Below are 16,038 nucleotides of genomic sequence, written 5' to 3'. Positions count from 1 at the left end.
GCCTGGGAGGTGGCCCCTTCAGAGACTGGACGGGGGCTTCCAGTCCCCATCCTGCCCTAGAGGTGGCACGGTTCCCAGGGATGAGGGCCCCGATGCTGGCCCCCAGGGTCAGACCCCCAGGAGGTGCAGACCAGCTGAAATGAGGCCAACCCTGGGCGGGTGTGGAGGCTGAGGGAGAGATCTCCTGGTGGCAGGGACATCCCCTGAGGGCGGTGGGGGGGGGGCTGCAATTCGAAGCCCAGCACAGGAGCAGACTGCCCTGGCAGGGGCCCAGAACAGGGTCAAACCCTGGGTCAGATCACAGAGGCCTTAGGCACAAAGCCAGGAGTCCAACCACGTCCTCCAACCCTCAACGTCACAGAGAGCTTTAACCAGGGTCTGCAGGAAACAGCATGGATTGCCACCTGCGGTGTGAACCCTCCACCCCACTACCCCGTACCCCAGCCCTCCAGCTACACCCGGCCTGAAGGGCACAACGGACAGATCGGGACGTGGCCCCAAGGGGAAGGGGTACAGGACACCCCTTGCTCTGGGCAAGGAGCATGAGTAGCAGCCAGGACAACAGCCAGAGGCAGGTCAACTTCAGTGTCTATCGGCAGATGACTGGGTGAATGAAATGTGGCCCGTCCACCCATGGACTATGATTCCATTGTTTCTTTGTTAAAATAATTTTTTTATGATTCCATCATAACAAGGAAGGAGATCCAGGAGCTCCTAGCTCTGCCAGTGGAACACACCACTCCTGGTCTCCAGGTTGTGGGCTCAAGCCCCACGGTGGGTACAGAGATTACTTAAAAATAAATCTTGGGGGGCAGCCCCGGTGGCGCAGAGGTTTGGTGCCGCCTGCAGCCTGGGGCGTGATCCTGAGGCCCCAGGATTGGGTCCCACGTCGGGCTCCCTGCGTGGAGCCTGGTTCTCCCTCTGCCTGTGTCTCTGCCTCTCTCTCTCTCTCTCTGTGTCTCTCATGAATAAATAAAATATTTTTAAAAATCTTAAAAAAAAAAAAAACAAAGCAGGGGGTGGGGAGTGGAGATTTGGACACCTGCTCCAGCACAGATGACCCTTGAGGGCGTTATGCTTGGTGCAATCAGCCAGACACAAAAGGACAAACACCATCTGACTGCATGTCTGTGAGGGCCTGGAGTTGTCGAGTGCACAGAGGCAGAAGGTGGGTCGTGGGGGGCAGGGGCTGGGGCAGGGTGTGTAACGAGGACAGAGCTCCAGCTGGGAAGACGAAAGACGGACCAGCTGCACAGTGATGGGAATGTGCCAGACATTTGACTGTGCAATTGAACATGGTGAGGACGCAGATTTTACTCCACTAAAAGTGAAAGAGGCGGACAGGGCCAGGCTGGGCACTAGAAGGCAAAAGAGGCACCAGCAGGAGGGGAGAGGGCGCTGGGGTTAGCAGCACCCTGCCGCCCAGGGGCGCCCATCCCCTTCCCCGCCTTCCAGTCAGTCCCTGCCGCCTGCGCCCCGCCAGGTCTCCGAGCCAGCCAGTGGGCTCCGGGCGCCCTCTGCTGGCGGTGTGGGGTCTCAGCCCCGCCAGCCTAGGACCCCCGGCTGCCCAGGATGAGTGGGTGCCTTTGGGTGCCTGCGGGAAGGGTTCCTCACCAGTGCCTGGTCCAGAAGGGACACACACATGGCCTGAGCCATCTTCTCATCACCAGGCTTCCCCTGCCCAGGCCTCCTGCCCAGAGCCGGGTAGTAACGCCAAATGTCACCCACAGAAAACCTGGATGGGGGGACGCCTGGGTGGCTCAGCGGTTGAGCATCTGCCTTCGGCTCAGGTCCTGATCCTGGAGACCTGGGATCAAGTCCCGCCTCGGGCTCCTTGCGGGGAGCCTGCTTCTCCCTCTGCCTGTGTGTCTGCCTGTGTCTCTCATAAATAAAATCTTAAAAAAAAAAAAAAGAAAAAGAAAAAGAAAACCTGGACAGGGCCACCTCTCTTTATACGTGCTGCTGCCCATCAGCAAAGCACCTGGGTGGTGTTAACCATCACCTATCGCTGCCCATGGGACGGGGAGCCCAGAAGGCCATGCCTGCCCGGGATCGTTACGAGAGCAGTGACCAGACATGCTGCAGGTGCTCAGTCAACACACAGGCAAGGAGTGTGTGCACCAATGAGCAAATGGGTGAGCGAATGACATCCCAAACCTCAGGCAACTCCTCCAAGTCTATGCTCAGCATGGGGGCTCCTTCACATGCCCCCAGCTCCAGACCCTTCAGGGTCCTGACCCTCCATAAGGGCCCTCCGTCCATTCCCACACAAAACCCAGTTCTTGGCAGGAGCCACACCTGATGCTGGGGGAGGGTCCCAGCTGAGCCATACTACAGCAGGAGGGTAACCCCAGAGGGCAAAGGGCAGCCGACAGGAAGCCCACAGTACTTGGGGCATAAGCAAGGAGCACTCATGACCAGGGGAGGTGCTGGGCTCCTGAAGGACCTGGCCAAGCAACAGGAAGGCAGGGCAGATCCCATGGGTGATGGGGGCAGGAAGAGGACCCGTCTGCTTGCCCCTAAGCAGCTAACCCAGGGTGCCCAGCAACCCTGTTAGGCCGGGTCTCCTAGCTCCTCTGCCCGCCCCCTTCAGCGGCACCTCGTTCCCCTGACCTTCACCCCCAGCAGAATCCGGCTCTGCCCACCTATGGATGCTGTATCTGGAGACACGTGGCAGCAAGATTCCTGTCGTGGGGATGTTTTCTTCCCTTTGACAAGAAATCCGCCCCCAATACACCTTGCATCTTCTGGAGGAGCCAAAAATGCAGCTGCAGATTGATATGCAGCTGAGCTAAAAATAACTGCCAGGCCCCAGCCAGGGCCCAGGAAAATATCCCATTGCTAGGAGACAGCCGTTCCTGGGAGACAGCCATTGCTAGGCGACGGGGTTGCCGTGGTGACAGCTGGGCCCTGAGTCATACTCAACCCGGCTGCTCCGCCCCTCTGCCCCTGGCAGGTCGGGCCTGGGTCCCGGGAGGAGGAGAAGCGGGGAGCAGGGGTTGCAAGGCAGTAAAGGGACCCACCCTCTGATGCCCACAGCCACCATGGCCGCCCGGGCTTCCAGGTTCCCACTCCTGTGGGTGCCTGCTCTAGCCGCTGAGTGGCCAGGACAGTGACACTGCCCCCGCCGCCCCCCCCCCCGCGTGCCTCGCAGGCCCCCCCACCAGGCGCTGGGCACTGGGGCAGAGGCAGGGAGGTTTGCAATGTCCATCTGGCCCTTTGCCTGCACAGCAGAGGCTTCATACTGGGCCATTTACAATCAGGCATGGGGCTCTCGCCACCTGTGCTGTGCTAGGTGCCGGGCTGACCTTCCAGGCACCCCCTTGGACCCCATACCTATTTGGCAGGAGAGGAAGTACTTAGCTGAACCCCCTCCCCCGGGGAAGGGAGGATCCGAGCCAGGCAGGTGGCTGCAGGGCACATGTACCCAGAGCCCCGCAAGGAGTGGCTGGAGGACCCTCCCATGAGGAGCCTCAGGAAGCCCAGAGCTGCTGCCCCAGGCCTCAAGGGCCTCGAGGGTTGACGAGCCCCCATGTGACAGTGGCTCCCTGTCTCAGAGAGGGGTTTCAGGGTGGGATTTGCCAGCAGCCTTTGCTCTTCACCCTCCTGTGAGTAAAGAACTGGAAATCTCCAGCAGTCTGGAGTGGGGAGACCCCCGTATCCAGGTGTCAGGGCAAGGAGTGCTCCAGGTGAGGGAGTGCTCCAGCTGACGTGATGCTCCAGGTGAGGGAGTGTTCCAGGTGAGGGAGCACCCAGGTGACGTGATGCTCCGGGTGAGGGAGCACTCCAGGTGAGCGGTGCTCTGGTGATGGCATGATGCCGATGGTGAGGAATGTGGCCCTGAAGGGCAGCCATCCCCAGGGAGGATGGAGGCGGCCCGCCCTGTAAAGTGACGCCCGTGTGCCGTGGGGATGGCAGTAAGTGCCCGGGAGCCGTGGAGGACAGAAGCCAGCTGGCCACCGCGTGCAGAGGGGAGCGGAGCCTGCAGCGATTTGGGGAGCAGGCCCGCGGCACTGGTGCACACTCCTCTGAAGAGAGGTTTCTGTCGCTCAGATTCTTCCGGCCCCTGAGGGCACAACTGGCGCCTGCGGAGAACAGGAGCCCGCATGCATGAGACGAAGCCTTGCCCTCGGGTCACGCATTGCCCATGCTGTGGCCACCAGAAGGCCAGCCTGCCAGCCCGCACACCGGAGGGGACTGGGCGAGGTGGACAACACTGCCCCCTTCACCCCAAAGTCTGCAGGTGGCCTGCTCTGCCGGCCCAGCTGAGCTCCCTGCTTTGACCAGAGTGGGCACAAGGACGAAACCACGCTCCCACGGCCCCTGGCCCCCGGAGCGCCTTCACTCCAGCAGGAGCGGCCCTGCACCCCCAGCGGTCGGCGTGGCTCCCCCTCAGCTGCCCCACCTCCCAGCAGCCCCACTGGGTCCTGTTTCCCATCAAAACACGAAGAACACCAGCTGTCCTCATTTCTCCCAGATCCTCTCTCGGGGGCTTCCTTAAGGCTCTTTCCCTCATGTGAAGACCCGCCTCTGCTCTCTGACACCTGATCCCTCCCAGGAGACCCCAGGATGGGAACCATTAGCCCCCCCCCCCCCCCCCCCCCCCGTTCCCCACTCTGAGCCCTTTAGCCAGGAGGGAGCCGCACCACTGTCCCCGCTGCACCCCACCTGGGCCCGCCTCGGCCTGGTCTCTGCAAAGGGGCCCCTGCCACCTGCCTCCAGTGGCTTCAGACAGAACTCGCCACCCTCAAGACCTCAAAACCCAAACACTGGTGCACACTCCTTCCCGGATGGCCTGGCCCGTTGTCGGGTCCTCGGGGTCTCCAGGCAAGTGTCCTGTTCTCAGGAGCCACACCACCACCACCCTCCCCAGGTTACCGTCGTGTGGCCCTCTTGAACTTTCATGGCACTGGCCACTCTCTGAAATGATCTGGTGGTCACTTGTTTCTCGACTCTGCGTGGTGTGCGGGTGTCCCCACTGAGGGGTGTGGGGTCAGGGCCTGGCACCCAGCAGGTGCGCTGGAGATGCGAGGGCCCCGAGGGTGACGAGCAGAGGCCTGGAGGGGGACGGTTGGGCCGTCCTGTCCCCCGTAGGTGGCACCCAAAGGTCGGGACGCGCGGGACTCGGGGCCCCGTTCCCACCGGACCGCGCGCCCCCAGCCGGTCGCGGGCGCCAAAGAGCTGGCGGGGCCTGCGCCGCGGCACCCGGGGCCCCGCTGGGCGCGCTCCCGGCCCTCCCGCCCCTCTCCCGTCCCCCTCCAGCGGCCCTCCCGCCACCCCGGCCAGGCGCCCTCCGCCGCGCCCCGCCCGCCGCGGGGTGGTGGTTGCGCGGGCGCCCGCGGCGCAGGGACGGGGGTGCTGCGGGCGGGAGCGCGCCGTGCGCGCGGCGGGGCGCGGCGGGCGGGGCGGGGCTGGGCATCCTCGGCGCCCCCGCCCGGGCTGGCCACGCCGATTGGCTCCCGGCGCCGGGAGCGCGCGAGGGCGCGGCGCGTCGAGCCGGGCGGGGGGCGCGCGCGGCGCCGCCGGCGGCCGCGGAGGAGCGCGGGGAGGAGGGCGAGGGGAGGGAGGAGGTGCCCGCCGGGCTCCCTGCAAAGCGGCCTTATTTATCGGGGCACTGCCTCGGCCTCCCCGGTGGGGGGCTCGGGGCGGCCGATCCTCTCCCACCGGGGAGCTCCTCTCCGGGCGCGGCCGCGGGGGCCGGCCAGGCCGGGGCGCGGGGCGCGGGAGGGCCCTGCCGGGCCAGCCAGCACCCCGCCGCCGCCCCGCTCCGCCAGCGCCCATGCCGGGCTCCCCATGACGAGAAGACGCCCGGCGGACGGCGTGGCATGAGCCAGGTGCCCGGGCCGAGGTAAGGCGTGCGCACCGGACCAGGCTGCGCGGGGACGGGGCCAGGCCACGCCATCGCGGCGGCCACAATGAAGACGGGGAGGGGGCTTGGGGAGGGCACGCAGCAGCCCCGGGGGCTCCCGCCGGCGCAGCCCCTTGCCAGCTGAGGCCCCCGGGCCCCTGGCCGAGACAGGCCCTCCCACGGACCCGGATCGCAGCGCCGCCCGGTTGCAGCGCGCTCCCCGCAGCAGCTGGACCAGGGCTGACCAGCCCTGGGGAGGTGGACTCGCAGGCCCCCAGCTCACCAGGCTGGGGGGGGGGGCCAGGCTTCTTTGCAGCTCTGAGCTCCCCTCCGCAACGTCAGCAGGCCCTGGGCCTATGAGACAGGTGTTAGATGCGGTTTCCCCCTGGGAGGAGCCAGGTGGACGCGTGGCTGGGGGCTGCTCTGACCTGGACACCTGGGTCTGTGTGGAGCGGCCACAGCAGGACGAGGAGAGGAAAGGGGGAGGCTGGCCATGTGCCTGGCTCTGGAGGAGGGGCCGGCCCTGGCCAAGGTTGGAGAGCCTCAGAAGGGGAAATGGGCACCCTGAGGCTTGCTGGGGAGGGGTCTGGCCTCCCGGGATTCCGGGGGAAGACAGCCCCCACCCGTCACCCCAAAAGGAAAGAAGGCCTAGCTGTTGCAGCCTCAGGGAGCCCATGGCCCAGTGGCCACTCCTCTAGCCCCTCCCGGCCTCTGCACAGGAAGCCTTCTCTCCAAAGAGAGAGCAGATGGCGGATGCCGCTTCACCTGCCCACTCGGCCAGTCCCCTCCCGCTCCCCGCCACCTCCCAGGCCCCTTCCCTCAGCCAACCCCTGTGAGCAGAGGCCTGATAGACACTTGCTGGCCTGGTAGGAAGTGGCCACGGGGCTGGACCAGGAGCTGTGGGGAGCAGAGGGAGATCCAAACCCGAGTCGTAAACGTGGGCAGTGCAGGGTGGGCTGTTCGGGTCTCAGGGGACCCCGGGACTCAGCTGCCCTCCGTCTCCACAACTCGGCCCCCTGTTTCCTTGGCCACCTCTCACTTGGGCTAGGCAGGTCTCTAAGTGCCTGCAATGCCGGGCAGGCTCACTGGACAGGTGCTACCTTCCAGTGCACGCTCACCTCCAGGGCACTTCGGGGAGTCCTATCTCCTAAAGGAATGAGAAAACAAGTAGCCCTGGGGGAGGGGGGACCTGGGGCCATCAAGACTGCTGGCCACGGGCCCAGGAAGCCTGTGCTGCCGAGAGCCAGGGACACCTCTCACCCCAAGGTGGGACACAGCTCAGCTGCAGTCTTGTCACACGTGGGTGCTCGCTGCTGTGTCTCAGAGGGGAAGAGTGGAGGGAGAGTGGAGGTGGCAGTGAAGGAAGGCTCTGTGGGTTAGTGGGTGGTTCAGCACCTTCCCCACCACAGATGAGGAACCTTAGCAAGGCCGGCTCAGAGGGTGGGCTTGGGCCACACCGCCTCACTTGGCAGTGAAGGAGGGCGGTTGAGGCAGCCACCCAAAGAAGCAGGCACTAGATGCACCCAGTCTAGGCACTGGGGGGGGCTCAGATCCTTCAAAGTAGAAGAGCCCAAGCCCATTCCCCAAACCACACAGCCCCGCATGGCTGAGCTGCCCTGTGCTTGACCTCAGGACTTGATCTGATGAAGCACCAATTCTGGGCTCTTCCAAGGCCACGTGCTCACTTCCTGGAGCCCCTGGTGCATGGGTGGGGCAGCCTGCACCCCAGAAGCATCTCTGAGCTGGGGGCGGGAAGGGATATGAATGTGCCTGAGTCACGGGGCTTGTCATGGAGTTTGTCAGCCTGCACTGTGTCCTCAATCCAGGCTACCCTGGTTGTCACCCCAGTCCCTGGGGCCGTCACTGCAGATCAACCTGGTGCAAATTTTTCTGACTACCCACGCCCTGCCCAGTTCCACGGCCCTCACGGCCCTCAGTGGGCAGGGAGACGCGTTCAGTGCAGGTTCTACTGGGGCCAGACCCATCCAGCGTTCAGGGTGGGCTGTGCCAGACAGAGCATCAGAGATGAAGGAAGAGATGTCTGGCTTGGGAGCCGTGAGGAATGGGGGTTTCCTAGGCATGAGCAGTCCAAAAAAAGAGTGTCCTGGTGGTGGACATGCAGCTTGCAGCCCTGGAGTAGAAGCAGGAGTCTGACAGGAACAAGGCTGGGACAGACCACCAACCCAAGGAGGACACAGGGCGCTGAAGAAGCAGAACAGGGCACAGAAAGGAGGCCACAGGAAGCGCACTCGGCCAGTGACAGGCTGGCTGGAGGCCCAGGATGGCTCTCTGGACCTCAGTGCCTAGTCTGGTCTTTGGGAGTCAGACAGACTGGGCGTCCTGGGGTCAAATACCAACTCTGTGCAACTTCTGAAAATTTAGTCTCTGACTCTCACTTTCCCCACCTGTGGTTAGGAAGTGTGGGAAGGGCTTGGCTCAGGAGTAGGGGAGTGGTTCTGGGAAGAGCAGGGCAGGACCAGCTCCCCCCTCCCTTCTGGTGGCTCCTGTCCCCTCCTTGGATGTGGCCAGATTAGGGGGCAGCCAGCCTCCTTAACCCTGCAACTCCTGAAGTGGGGACTCAGCTAACGAGGAGGTGTAAGCCATCCTCTTCCCAAGAGTCTGAATAATTGCAAGGCCTACCCCAAGCCCCAGGTATTTGGGAGCCTTCTCAGGGACGGTGGCACCAACCCAACCCCAGTAGCCGTCTCCACCTCCCCTGTGGGCCGTGGCCTCTGTCACAACCAAAATCACCAAACTGAGCTATACTTCCCCTACCATCCACCTGCCCTCTTCTTAACCTGGCCTGTCCTCTGCCAAGCCTCCTGGGCATCTGGCAGCCACACTCCTTTCCACATGACCCTGCTGACTGCCAGTCCTCATTCATTCATTCAGCAAGCACACAGAGGCCACTCAGCCATGGTTCTGCCTGTCTTCCAGAACTCCCCAGCCAGCCAAGGGAGGAGATAGAGGGCTGGGCAGTAATGACTGCGACCCTGGAGATGCTTTTCTCAGGGCTGGGGAGCCCCACAGTGGGAGACAGGGCTGGTGCTGAAGGGCGGAGAAGGAGCTGGCAGGGGCAAGCAGCAGGAAGGCCTCTTGAGCCAACAGGGGAGAGGGAGGAGGACTACAGAATGGGGGGCCTGGCTGGACTGTAGGCCCAAGGCTGGGGAGGAGCCAGAGGTGAGGCTGTAAGGTAGACGTGCCAGGTGTCAGGACTCGGTGACTTGATGGCCAAAGAGGCAGCTCCTTTCAAAGCCCCAGCATGGACACCTGCAGACTGTCAGCCTGGAAGCCACCAAGTTCTGGAGTCCTCCCAGGAGACTTGAGCCCACGCAGCCTATCCCAGGAGGACCTCCTCCAGAATTCCGCTCCACACGGAGGCAAAACACACCAGGGCTGAAGCTGAGAATAGTGCAAGTTTGGCCATCTTTTTAAAACGCCTCTTTCCCTCGCATTAGCTCCTGGAGCTGATTCCTGAAGGAGGAGTTAGTCCACATCGGGTTGGCAGCTGCCCCTGCCCTGCCCTAGCGAGAAACTTCAGGCAGGTTTTCTGAGCCCTGCTGGGGGCAGTGGGGGCAGTAGCAAGCACAGGAGGGTTGGGGGCTCAGAGCCCTTCTGGTTGGGTGGGTGGGTCTAGGCGGAGGGGCACTTGCCCAGCACCCCCAAGAGACCTCTCGCCTAATTGACAGAAAGACCCATCCCTGGGCCAAGGGTGTGGCTGTTTTCAGGTTCTGAGCCGATGAGCGGGGATTGCCAGGCTGGGGCTGGAGCGGGCCGAGGGAGCCCAGCAGGACCATGGACAAGGCCAGGGAGCAGCGCAGCCCTGCTGCACAGCAGAAGGGCCGCTGGCCAAGGGTGTGGGTGCGGGATCAAGGACAGCCAGGCCCCCCACACTCCCCGGGCCGAGGCCCTGGTCCGCCTGGCCCCTCCTCCCATGGGCTCTCGCCACCCGCTGGCTTGTTTCCACCAGCTCCACCCTGAGGCCCAAGAGTGGGACTGGGACTGTGGGCGTGTGCAAATGTGAGCTCTGCAGGGGTGGGGGTAGCGAGCCCCACAGATGCCCGGGGCATCCACGTGCACCCCCCCACCCCCAGCGCAGGCGCTCCACGTGCACACCCGTGGCTGGGAGCGTCTTTAACCTAAATCGGCACAGCTCTTGAGTTATTTCTCCCCTGCTGCCACCTCCGCAGCCTCCTCCGGATCTTGGCGGGGAGGGCGGCTTCTCGACCCGCCCCGTCGCCTGCAGCGCCTGTCCCCGCCTAGCCGGTTCGCGGGGCGCCCCACCTCAACCCACCCCCCGCCGTGTCCCGGTGCAGCCGCGGGCCGCCCTGATCTCGCGCACGGAGCAGAGGGGCGCTGTCCATGGTGCTGCGCTCCAGGCCGAGCCGGATTCGGGCTGGGGCTGCCTCTCCCCTGCTCCTGGGAGTCGGGGCCAGTCGTAACTTCCTCCTGTCCCTCCAGGCGGCACTGCTGGTCCACGATGGTCTCCTCACCTACTAGTTTTAAAAGATCTGGGGCAGCCCTCGTGTCAGGCTGCCCACCGCGCCCCCCCATCCGCCACTGTGGGTGAACTCTAACTCCTTCAAGCCTCAGGCTGCTAATCTGAAAGTGGGGTTCACAGTGGTGCCCACGCCGCCAGCACACTCGGGGCTGACGTGAGCCTGGAGCGCATGACTATCCCAGTGGGCATTCGGCAAACGTTGTTACGAATGTCATGCTTCAGCCAGCGTGAGGCTGCTACTATCTGGTCATGAGCTGCTTTAAAGGGACAGCCGAAGTGGGGGCAGTGTCCTCTGAGGGCTGTCCCACGTGGAGTGCCAGCGTGAGGCTCACGGCTGCCAGGGCAGGAAGGCCTCTGGACCCAAAGCTGGGTTGGCAGCCACAAGGGTCACGTGTTCCCACAGACCCCCTCCCCCGGTGTGGAGTGCCAGCCTGGTCCATGGCGCGGAAGTCGGTGGGGGGCACGGTGCTGGGTAGAGCAGAGCAGGGCAGGGCAGCCCGCCTCCCTCCTCCCAGTGGCCCCGACCTTCACCTAAGGCCGGCCATGGGCTCAGAAGCAACCTCCATGCCACTTTCCAAATGCTCATGTGAGACAGGCACCATGCTTAACCCCTTCCCAGGTCGTCCTGTGGGGGTGTATCATCCCTTCTCAGGCTTCAGAGTCAGGAAAAATGAGGCTCGCAGAAAGGCGGTGGATCGCGGAGGCCACAGAGCCAGGGCGTGTGACCCTGGGGCCTGTGTGACTGATCCACTGGGTGCACTGCCTTTCTGCTGGCTGTCTGGAGTGGGGGTGGACAGGAGAAGATGTGAATGTGGAGCAGATGGTGGCACTGTGAGGGTCCCGCTCCCCCCCTCCAGGGCTGTCTATACTCAAAGCCGTCTGCCATCCATTCACAGCCTCAGAGGCCCGACCAGGGGTGCGGGGGGTGGGCTCAGTCCCACCTTGTGAGGAACCCCCTACAAATAGGCCTCCATAGCTAGCTCTGGTCCAAGTCTCAGCTCCACCACTTCCTGTGCTCTTGGGCAAACAGTTCATGCTGCTTTGTCTTCCTCACCTGTACAATGGGCACAGTCATCACAACATCATCGTCCACGGATGGGTTGGACGGAGGATTAAAGAGACAGTACATGTCCAGGACTCACTGTGCCGGCATCATAGTAAACTCTGCCCTTTCTTTGGGCAGATTGTGAACCATGAAATGTCTAGTAGCCACTGGGATTCTCAGGGGCTGGTATGTGAGCTCAGACAGGGTACTGGAACCACTGCAGAGAGCCAGGATGGCATCCCATAGTGGAGGGGCCAGAGACCACCCCAAACCATCTCCCTCGGCTTTCCAGTCCCTGCTCAGGAGAGGTAAGCCTGGCAGGCACTGATGGTGGACAGTGGGGTCGTAAAGGTGAGGGGAGCACTCACAAGCGAGTGTCTGTCTCTGCCTGCCTCTCCTCTCTCATCTCTAAAATGGGAACCATAGGACCCAGGTGTCGAAACGATCTGTGGGGACAGGCTGAGCCCAGTGCACACAGCTCAGGCAGTGTCATGGGCATGAACAGCCCTGGTCTCCTGTTGCTCACTCAGGGAAGGAGTGGAGTGGACTTGTGTCCTTTCTGTTGGGTGGCTCTGGGAGTGCCACGGGAGGAGATGCCCTGGGGTGGGAAGGAGCCCAGCTCTGTTCCCGCAGCAGACTCATTACTCCCTCCTGGACCCTGTCTGCAGATCGAGCGAGGAAGATGTCGAGCCCGGGTGTGGACGGCGACCCCAAGCCTCCATGCTTGCCTCGCAATGGCCTGGTAAAGCTGCCGGGCCAGCCCAACGGCCTGGGTGCAGCCAGTATCACCAAGGGCACGCCAGCTGCCAAGAACCGCCCCTGCCAGCCACCTCCCCCGCCCACCCTCCCACCGCCCAGCCTGGCTGCCCCACTGCCACGGGCTGCCCTGGCTGGGGGCCTGTGCCCCCCAGCGGGGCTCCCCCTTGGTGGACCAGCCTCAGCCCCAGTTCCCGGGCCCCCGGTGGAGCGGCCACCATTGGCCACAGATGAAAAGATCCTCAATGGCCTCTTCTGGTACTTCTCAGCCTGTGAGAAGTGTGTGCTGGCCCAGGTGTGCAAGGCCTGGCGGCGTGTGCTGTACCAGCCCAAGTTCTGGGCGGGCCTTACACCTGTGCTGCATGCCAAGGAGCTCTACAATGTGCTGCCCGGTGGCGAGAAGGAGTTTGTGAACCTGCAGGGCTTCGCTGCGCGCGGCTTTGAGGGCTTCTGCCTGGTTGGCGTCTCCGACCTGGACATCTGTGAGTTCATCGACAACTACGCCCTCTCTAAGAAGGGGGTCAAGGCCATGAGCCTCAAGCGCTCCACCATCACTGATGCCGGCCTGGAGGTGCGCCCCACCGTTGGCCTGGAAGGGACGGGGGCGGGGGGCAGGGCTAAGCAGCTGCAACTGAGCTGGTTGGGGGGGGGCTCGGAGGGAACCTGGGCAGATGAGGTGCAAAGTAGCTGAGGGAAGCACTGGTGCCCTGAGGATCATGGCTCTGGGGTGAGGGGAAGCAGGGCCGCTCAGGTAATTTGGGGGACCCAGTCCAAAGTGAAAGTTCATGTCCCTTGTTCAAAGATGATTAAGAATTTCAAGACAGCAACATCAAAGCCATCAATCAAATGGGAGGCTCTTCCAAGCTCAGGGCCCTACCTGCCCATGAGGGCAGCCTCGGGTGGGGAGGGTGCCGCAGGGGCAGGTGCACAGGTCAGAGGAGCAGCGGTGGGGGCAGCCCCCTCCCCAGGGCGAGGACTCTAAGCATCAGTCATTACCGCCAACTGCTCCCAAGCACCTGCTGGTGGGGAGGCCCCAAGCTCCCAGGTCTTCTGTGGTCTCTTAGAACGTCGCTGCAATGTGACGAACCTGTTGTCAAGTGCACTTGTCACAGGGCAGCCTGATGCGTGTTTTACACACGTCTACATTTGAGAACACTGCTTCCTGCCCCTCAGTGTGCTCCTTCCACCCTCTATCCTGCCATCCTCACCACGCCCTGCCGCCTGCCCGCCTGCAGGTGATGCTGGAGCAGATGCAGGGCGTCGTGCGCCTCGAGCTGTCGGGCTGCAACGACTTCACCGAGGCAGGGCTGTGGTCCAGCCTGAGCGCGCGCATCACTTCGCTGAGCGTCAGCGACTGCATCAACGTGGCCGATGATGCCATTGCGGCCATCTCGCAGCTGCTGCCCAACCTGGCCGAGCTGAGCTTGCAGGCGTACCACGTGACGGACACGGCGCTGGCCTACTTCACGGCCCGCCAGGGCCACAGCACGCACACGCTGCGCCTGCTCTCCTGCTGGGAGATCACCAACCACGGTGTGGTCAACGTGGTGCACAGCCTGCCCAACCTCACTGCGCTCAGCCTCTCTGGCTGCTCCAAGGTCACAGACGATGGCGTCGAGCTCGTGGCTGAAAACCTGCGCAAGCTGCGCAGCCTCGACCTTTCGTGGTGCCCGCGCATCACTGACATGGCGCTGGAGTACGTGGCCTGCGACCTGCACCGCCTGGAGGAGCTGGTGCTGGACAGGTGCACGCGCTCCCCACACACAGGGGAGTGGAGGGCAGGACCCGGGGGGCGAGGCAGGCGAGACCTTCTAGAGGAGTGCACAGACCTGCAGCCAGAGTGGTGTGGCGGTGCCGTGGTGGGAGGGTGGCCCCATACACCCGGGATGGGCTGGGACAGGGGCGGTGGGGCTGTTGTGAGAGCGCAGGAGGGGGGTTTGGGCTGCGACCCCGGGGGAGGGGCAGCTGGGGGGTGAGGACAGGTGCGAGCTGGCGGGGCAGGCCTTCTGACAATGGGCAGCGCCCCTGTGTTGTCCCCTGCAGGTGTGTGCGCATCACGGACACTGGCCTCAGCTATTTGTCCACCATGTCGTCCCTCCGCAGCCTCTACCTGCGATGGTGCTGCCAGGTACCGGCCCTGCCCACGCGTAGGCCAGGGGAGGCGGGGACCTCGGGGAGGGGCCCGGGCCGACCCGGCCACCTCAGGCCTGGTGAGGAAGCCCGGGATCCGTGCACACCCGGCGGGCGACTCCCCGGGTGCTCTCCGCCGCTCCCTTGCGGCCGGCCGACTCCTGGGGAGGCCAAGAACCCCTGCCCCTCTGGCAGCTCCAGGCCGCCAGCCCCAGCAGCGGCTCCCCAGGGTCGTTAACCCCCCGCCCCCCGCAGGTGCAAGACTTCGGGCTGAAGCACCTCCTGGCCATGAGGAGTTTGCGCCTCTTGTCTCTGGCAGGTGAGACCCCCACGCCCCCTCCGGCGCCGCTGCGCTGGGGCCGAGTTTGGGTCCCCCGCGGCGCCCTCGGGTGGGGGTGCCCGCGCTCAGCCACCGCCCGCCTGCCCCTGCTGCAGGCTGCCCGCTGCTGACCACCACGGGGCTGTCGGGCCTGGTGCAGCTGCAGGAGCTGGAGGAGCTGGAGCTGACCAACTGCCCCGGGGCCACTCCCGAGCTCTTCAAGTACTTCTCGCAGCACCTGCCCCGCTGCCTTGTCATCGAGTAGCGCGGCCCCTGCCCTCCCCAGGAAGCCGCTGCAGCGGGCTCGCCTTCTCCCAGCCCTGCCCTCAGGGGGGCCCTCTGCGCGCAGCCCCGCCAGGCCGGCCACCCAGCGCGAGCCCACCCCGTGCCCCTCCTGGCCCCGCCACATGGGGGATGGCGGGCGGGCCCAGCCCCACGCACGCCGCACACTTGGGGACTCCGTGCATGCCCCTCGCGCCCGCACTGCACGCCCGCCCTCCACCGCACCACAGCCGCCTCCATCTGTCGTCCACTCGCCGGGAGCTAGGGGGCCCGGCTCGGCCCCGGGGGGGTGCTCTGAGCTCTCCGGCGGCCACCCCGCTGCCTTCTCCGCCGCACCGCGCTCTGTCTCCTCGCTGTCCCCCCATCTCGGGCAGGGCCCAGAGGGACCGAGGGGAGCCGGGCCCCCCAGGACACAGGGGCCCGAAGAGCCCCAAGGGCTTCCCGCATTTTCCACACCTGCCGCCCTCGGAGGGGTGCGAGGGGGAACAGGCCCCGCCAAAGCCATGGCCCGCCAAGGAGCCCAAGTCCCACCCACCCCTGCCCCACCTCATGCCAGCCTGATCCCATGGCCCTCCCCTTGTCCCGGCAGTTGTAGGAGGCGGTCCCCGCTCGCCTCGCCCCCAGCTGCAGGCCCACAGACCCTTGGCCAGGCCAGGGGACAACCGCGTTGGCGGGAGGGACACACTGGCTGACCGGTTTGGGTACACTCGACATGGCCCAAGCGGGCTGTGGCGTTGGGGCCACCCTGGTGGGGGGGCTGGGCATACCACTGCCTCCAGAGACCCCAAGCTGGAGCGACCCAGGCCCTGTAGACAGTCCCGAGGGGACCCCACAGCACAGCCCCGCAGCCGGCTGGGCCAGCCTGCCGAGTGCCACACGGTACCCGGGTAGGCCTGTCAGGGGCAGCCGGGAAGGTGGGCCCCGGCCAGGGCTCGGGACCTGTGCCCCCCAGCAACTCCAGCACCCCGAGGAGGGAGCGCCCACCCCCTCCCCAGCTCCCCAGCCCTCTGCCTGCCCACGTGGGCTCTGGCTGTGTTCCGTCCAATCCCAAGACATACGGAAGTCCTGGGGGATGCTGGCACAGCTTGGCAACTGCTGAGGAGGGGGCTGGGACCCCTTTCCATCCCCACCTTGAGCCCCAGGAAGTACAGTGCCCA

At 64.6% G+C, this 16,038-nt stretch overlaps 1 protein-coding gene across 1 annotated transcript; it reads left to right on the top strand.

Annotated features, from left to right (window-relative positions):
* The first annotated feature begins 5,583 nt into the window (after positions 1-5,583).
* FBXL16 (F-box and leucine rich repeat protein 16) lies at positions 5,584-14,879 on the top strand. Its single transcript, XM_055339853.1, has 6 exons — positions 5,584-5,848; positions 12,063-12,721; positions 13,386-13,894; positions 14,194-14,278; positions 14,536-14,599; positions 14,716-14,879. Exons 2-6 carry the CDS (start codon positions 12,077-12,079, stop codon positions 14,862-14,864), a joined length of 1,452 nt encoding a protein of 483 aa, XP_055195828.1. The 5' UTR covers positions 5,584-5,848; positions 12,063-12,076; the 3' UTR covers positions 14,865-14,879.
* The last annotated feature ends 1,159 nt before the right edge of the window (positions 14,880-16,038 follow it).

The sequence above is a fragment of the Nyctereutes procyonoides genome, unplaced genomic scaffold, assembly GCF_905146905.1.
Source record: "Nyctereutes procyonoides isolate TBG_1078 unplaced genomic scaffold, NYPRO_anot_genome, whole genome shotgun sequence".
Classification (NCBI taxonomy): Eukaryota; Metazoa; Chordata; class Mammalia; order Carnivora; family Canidae; genus Nyctereutes; species Nyctereutes procyonoides.
This window is presented reverse-complemented; position numbering and strand designations above follow the sequence as displayed.

What these genes read in the sequence shown, in the direction of transcription:
- FBXL16 (XM_055339853.1), top strand. Translation starts at nt 12,077, where the DNA reads ATGTCGAGCCCGGGTGTGGACGGCGACCCCAAGCCTCCATGCTTGCCT. An exon ending in GAGGAGCTGGTGCTGGACAG is followed by an intron (nt 13,895 to 14,193) that starts GTGCACGCGCTC and finishes TGTCCCCTGCAG; the next exon opens with GTGTGTGCGCATCACGGACA. An exon ending in ACCTGCGATGGTGCTGCCAG is followed by an intron (nt 14,279 to 14,535) that starts GTACCGGCCCTG and finishes CGCCCCCCGCAG; the next exon opens with GTGCAAGACTTCGGGCTGAA.